Raw genomic sequence first — 6,000 nt, forward strand, 5'->3', positions numbered from 1 at the left:
GCTCCTGGGCTCAAGGGATCCACCCGCCTCAGTCTCTCAAAGTGCTAGGATTACAAGCATGAGCCACTGCACCCTGACTCAGGTACCAAACTTAAAGCATTTGACATTTAACAGGCAGTCACTTAAAAAAAAAAACCTGCAATTTACTTATATGTTGAAAGATTTCCCAAAAAGAAAGGAGAAAAGGAAACCCAGAATGAAATAATAGATCAATGACAAAAACTAAATGACTACTACAAAAACTACTACATGAATAACATATGGGGAACTTCACAACTGAGAGATCAGGCATCAGACAACACGAATCCACTGGTCAATCTTAACATTTAAAAAAAAAAAAAAGAAGCCAGGGGCAGTGGCTCACGCCTGTAATCCCAACACTTTGGGAGGCCGAGGCGGGTGGATCACCTGGGGTCAGGAGTTTGAGACCAGCCTGGCCAACATGGCAAACCCTGTCTCTACTAAAAATACAAAAATTAGCCGGGTGTGGTGGTGGACGCCTGTAATCCCAGCTTCGGGAGGCTGGGGCAGCAGAATCGCTTGAACCAGGAGGCAGAGGTTGCAGTAAGCCAGGCACTCCAGCCTGGGTGACAAGAGCAAGACTCTGTTCCAAAAAAAAACAAAATAAAACAACAAAAAACAACAAAAAAAACAAGTGCAAGACTCCTTCTCAAAAAACAAAGACAGTATGTACCTCTTAATGTAATGCAACAGAAAGTACATAGTACTATCTATAAGTATTGTCAAAGTATGAAACTAGAATCAGATCAAGTCTTTTTTTTTTTGAGACAGACTCTCACCCAGGCTGGAGTGAATGGCGCAATCTTGGCTCACTGCAACCTCCGCCTCCAAGTTCAAGGGAGTCTCCTGCCTCAGCCTCACGAGTAGCTGGGATTACAGGTGCCCATCACGACGCCCTGCTAATTTTTAGTAGAGACGGGGTTTCACCATGTTGGCCAGGCTCGTTTTGAACTCCTGACCTCAAGTGATCCGGGATCAGCCTGTCGCCGCGCCTCCCAAAGTATGGGGATTACTGCCCCGCACCTGATTAAGTCGTTTTTTTGTTTTTTTTTTTGAGACGGAGTCTCACTCTGTCGCCCAGGCTGTAGTGCAGTGGCAGGATCTCCGCTTACTGCAACCTCCACCTCCCAGGTTCAAGCGATTCTCCTGCCTTAGCCTTCTGAGTAGCTAGGATTACAGGTAAGCGCCACCACGCCCGACTACTGATCAAGTCTTTAGATTAACTACTAACTAGTTCACAGGAAATAAAGAGTAGAAGCTGGGCAAAGTGGGGCATGCCTGTAATCCCAACACTTTGGGAGGTGAGACAGCCAGATCACTGGACATCAGGAGTTCAAGACCACCCTGGCCAATATGACGAAACCCCATCTCCACTAAAAATAGAAAAATTAGCCGGGTGTGGTGGCTCGCACCTGTAGTCCCAGCTACTCGGGAGGCTGAGGCAGGAGAATCACTTGAACCCAGGAGGCGTAGGCTGCAGTCAGCCGAGATCGCTACACTGCACTCAGACTAGGCAACAGAGCGAGACTCCGTCTCAAACAAAAAGAAAAAAGAAAAAAAAAATACAGAGGAGAAAGAAACATGTTACATGACACTACAGGGATGCATTCAACAAAATCCAAACTGATGGAAATTCTACAAGGCAAATGATGGGTTTCTTTCAACAAATAAATGGTAAACGACACCCCCACACCCCAAGAGAGAAGGTACTAGAGACTGAAAGAGTTACCGACCAAATGCTATGTGCAGAATTCTTTGTAACCTGATTCTAACAAATCAACTGACTAAAACATGAGACAATCAGGGAAATATGCTGAATATTTAATGATACTAAGCAATTATTAATTTTTAGGCATGATAATAATATTGTGGTTATGTTAAAAAGTCCTTGTCTTTTTAGACATAAACACAATAAAGTATCCATAAATGACATTTGTCTGGGATTTGCTTTAAAATTATCCCATTGAGGAATGATAGAAGAAATAAAATTCACATGGTTGAAGCTGTTGAAACTGGCCAATGGGTATATGGTAGTTCATTCTACAATGTATCTTTGCAAGTTTTAAATCTCCCATGTTGGCCTGGCGCGGTGGCTCACGCCTGTAATCCCAGCACTTTGGAAGGCTGAGGCGGGCGGATCACCTGAGGTCAGGAATTAAGAGACGAGCCTGCCAAACATGGTGAAACCCCGTCTCTACTAAAAATGCAAAAATTAGCCGGGCATGGTGGCTACAGTCCCAGCTACTCGGGAGCCTGAGGCAGGAGAATCGCTTGAACCCCGGAGGCGGAGGTTGCAGTGAGCGGAGATCGCGCCACTTCACTCCAGCCTGGGCGACAGAGTGAGACCCTGTCTCAAAACAAACAAACAAAAAAGAATAGGGTGGAAAATAGTGAAAGACACATTATTTATTCAAAGTATTACTACATTTGTGTTATAAGTAAAACTCTTATTTTAGTTTTGTATGGCACTTGAATTAGCGTCCAGTGAAAAGCAAACTTGCCAGACTCCAGCAGAGGGAGAGTTGTTTGCATAAAGCCTATCAAATTCAAGTACTGACCAAAAATACCTACTTTGCTCTTCATGTCCCTGATGTAAATGACTTTCTTTTTAAGAAATCTTCAAAATTGGTTCCTGATATCCCAAAATAAAAAGCTCTATCGGAAGCTGCAATGCACCGCCTCCCTCTCTCCATTCCGCACCTTTTGGTTTAAAACACGATCAACTGTTCTCTGGGGCAAGGGATGAGGTAGTTCGACTTAAATCCTGACTGACAGTACATTGTCTTGGTCCCCACAGAAGCCTCCCCCCACCCACCAAAATCCTTAATTCTTGCTAAAGAAAAAAGATCTACCATCAATATTGTCAAATCCCTCCCTTTTGGTTCCAAAAAGGAAATGTACCTGTAGAGTATCCGCTGCACAGCAAACAAGGCACTGCTCCAAACCCGTGTCCTCTACCCCCTTTTTGCACCCTTCTAGCCCTCCCTCCCTTTTTTCCATGTAAAACTTGAGCAGAGCATTTGGTTCCCTTATCTGCCAGCAACTGGCGCCTGGAGGACCGTGCTCCCAAGAGATGCGGAGCTTGTAGGCTGAGCCCTGCGTCGGGCGCGCTGAGGCCGCTCAGCTGAGCCCAGCCAGGTAGTCCCCGGCTCGCGCCTCTGCCGCCTGGAGAGGCCCTCGCTGGGAGCCGAGTCTCGGCTCATGGGATTCCCGCGAAGAGGTGTCGCGTTTAACTTGCTACCTGCTCCCGCCCCTCACCCCAGAACGAACTGCACACCCGTCCCGAGAGGACAAATCCGGAAGCCTCAAGGCAATTCGAGGGTCCTTCGCCGCATGGAACGCGGCTCCCCACACACTTGCCTGCCAAGTCTCTCCTTTACCGCCCGCAACCCCAGAACCATTCCCCGCCCGGGCCTGCGTGGGTCCAGTACCATTCTCCTCACGGGGCGGACTCCGGAAGGGCAGCAACTCCACCTCCTCCTCCTCCGCGGCCTGTAGCCATCTATCGGGAAGCGTCTCCGGAGGCGGCAGCAGAGGCCGCCGGACAAGGAACGCCCAGGGAAACCTTCTCAGAACTAACTCAGCTCCGGCGCTAGCAGCAGAAGCCGAGTCTTTCATAATTGTGCGACCAACTCCTCCGGGTGACTGGCCACAGGGACGCGCCCGCGCCCGCCTCCGCCGGCGACGGGGCTGGGGACGGACCACGTGAGCGGCGCGGCGCGGCGCGTGCGTCGCCGCCCGCGGGTCGGGTCACGTGAAGGGCGCGCGCTCCCTCGATTCCAGGCCGCCTCCCTGCGCGCCGCGCGCACGCGCTGGGCAGGTTCGTGCCCCCACGCCGACCGCCTCCGGGTTCCCAGAAAGTGGTGGGGTGTTCACGCCGTATCTCCGTTGGGTACCTAGGCGGGACTTAGACAAACTTCAGCCTCAGCTACGAGAGTGGAACTTGGGGAATCGGAGGTTGAGGGTTAAGGTTCAAGGCTTGCGGATCCAGTCTGGAGTTGCTGTGTGGGCTCATTCCGCTAACTAGGCCTGGCCTGTGCCGACCCGCTCCAGCAAACTCGAGTGTCGCAACACACTCTGTGTGCTTCAGAGCGAGTAGAGGCTTTAAATGTTACTCTCTCCTCGTCCAAAATGCAGAATCATCTTCTTACCCCAATCATGTTCTTTCTCTAGCCTCTCCTGTTGCTGCCGGTAAATATTCTTCTTTGTTAAACTATGGGACTGTCTTTTTCCCTCCAGAGATACTCACCCACATACACGCATACACCACACCTTCTGCACCAAAAACTGGGTTGTTCCCTTGATGTAATATGTACCTATCCACCTTTCCATTTATTTTGCTGTCACACATGCCAAGGTTTGGCTATTAGCAATGGTTTACTAAATGTTATTCCTTATCTACTGGGAAGACCACAATCAGTTTAATTTTCTTAAAACTGCTTTAACATCTTTCTGCGCCTGAAGTCTTCGAGAGTTCCTCAATCTGACCCTCAGGGATCTGACTGTCTTATCTCTTTTTTAAAAACGACTTTATTTTAAAATAATTGACATGACAAACTGCACGTATTTAAATGTCCAATTTGATAAGTTTTGACATACCTGTGCACCCATGAAATCACCATAATCAAATGAACGTATTCACCTCTAAGTTTCCTCCCCCCCTTCATAATCCCTTCATCTCGTCCCTCTCCATCACGTCCCTTATCAACTACAGATCTACTTTCAGTACAGATAAGTTTGCACATGCTAAAGTTTTATATACGGGAATCATACAGCACGCACCTTTTTTTTCGGTCTAACTTCTTTCATTCAGCATAATTATTGCCTCTCAAACATTATGACCCACAATTCACTGAAGTAGGATCTTCTCTCAGAAAAAAAGCTAATCCACCCACTGGTTCCCCCAGCTTGTGAACAATCTTCAGGTATTGTGTATTTCTTCCCCATCTGGCAGGTCCAGCAGAACCAAGACTTAAAAATGTTTTAATATATGTGTCACACTAAATTGTCAGCCTTGGGGAAGGCATCTGGACTAATTTATGCATGCAGTCAATAAATGTTTATCTTCTGGATTTCAGTTGGGCCTACACATTTCCTGCCTGTAGGGAGTTTATAATCTAGAAGGTAGAGGCAGACAAACTGGAAAATCAAAATAAAATGAGATTAGAGTGCTTTGTTTCGTTAGAACTTTGTAACTCTGGTCTTTTTGTACTCACGAATGCTTCGCTCCTTAGTTGGATGGTGTAGAAATGAAACAAGATGAGCTCCTTGACACTTGCCAGAACTCTTTGGTAAACTGGAAAATTTAGAGTTAGAAATGGGGAACAGGATTGGGTGGGCGCGGTGGCTCATGCTTGTAATCCCAGCACTTTGGGAGGCCGAGGCGGGTGGATCACCTGAGGTCAGGAGTTCTAGACCAGCCTGGCCAACACGGTGAAACCCCGTCTCTACTAAAAATACAAAAATTAGCTGGGCATGGTGGCAGGCGCCTGTAATCACAGCTACTCGGGGGGCCGAGGCAGAAGAATCGCTTGAACCCAAGAGGCAGAGGTTGCAGTGAGCCGAGATCGCGCCATCGCACTCCAGCCTGGGGGACAAGAGCAGGACTTCGTCTCAAAAAAAAAAAGAAAAGAAAAGAAAAGAAATGGGGAACAGGATTTATCCTTAATTGAATTAATCAAAATAAATTCCTTAATTTTCAAGTGATCAACCAGCCTTGAAATTCATAGATGCTGACTTTCAATCAGCAATCAATTCTGGAGAATGAATTTATTCATTCAAAAAATATGTATTGAGCCAGGCACAGTGGCCCATGTCTGTATTCCCAGCTACTCCAGAGGTTGAGGCAGAAGGCTCATGTGAGCCCAGTTCTGGGCTGTAGTGCGCTATGCGGATTGGGTGGCTGTGCTAAGTTCAGCATCAACGTAGTGACTTCCTGGGAGCAAGGGACCACCAGATTGCCTAAGGAGGGGTGAATCA

At 47.6% G+C, this 6,000-nt stretch overlaps 1 protein-coding gene across 24 annotated transcripts in view; it reads right to left on the reverse strand.

Annotated features, from left to right (window-relative positions):
• TRPM7 (transient receptor potential cation channel subfamily M member 7) overlaps positions 1-3,773 on the reverse strand; it is a 126,012-nt gene extending 122,239 nt beyond the window's left edge. For all 24 annotated transcript variants that reach the window (XR_010151684.1, XR_010151681.1, XR_010151685.1 and 21 more), the window contains exon 1: positions 3,453-3,773. Coding sequence is in view for 16 of the 24 variants with exons in the window: in XM_063794943.1 (XP_063651013.1) it covers positions 3,453-3,455 (3 nt within the window). In the remaining 8 variants the exon portion in view is untranslated. The remainder of the gene's footprint in view (positions 1-3,452) is intronic.
• Between the last annotated feature and the right edge of the window lie 2,227 nt (positions 3,774-6,000).

Source organism: Pan troglodytes, chromosome 16 (assembly GCF_028858775.2).
Source record: "Pan troglodytes isolate AG18354 chromosome 16, NHGRI_mPanTro3-v2.0_pri, whole genome shotgun sequence".
Lineage (NCBI taxonomy): Eukaryota > Metazoa > Chordata > Mammalia > Primates > Hominidae > Pan > Pan troglodytes.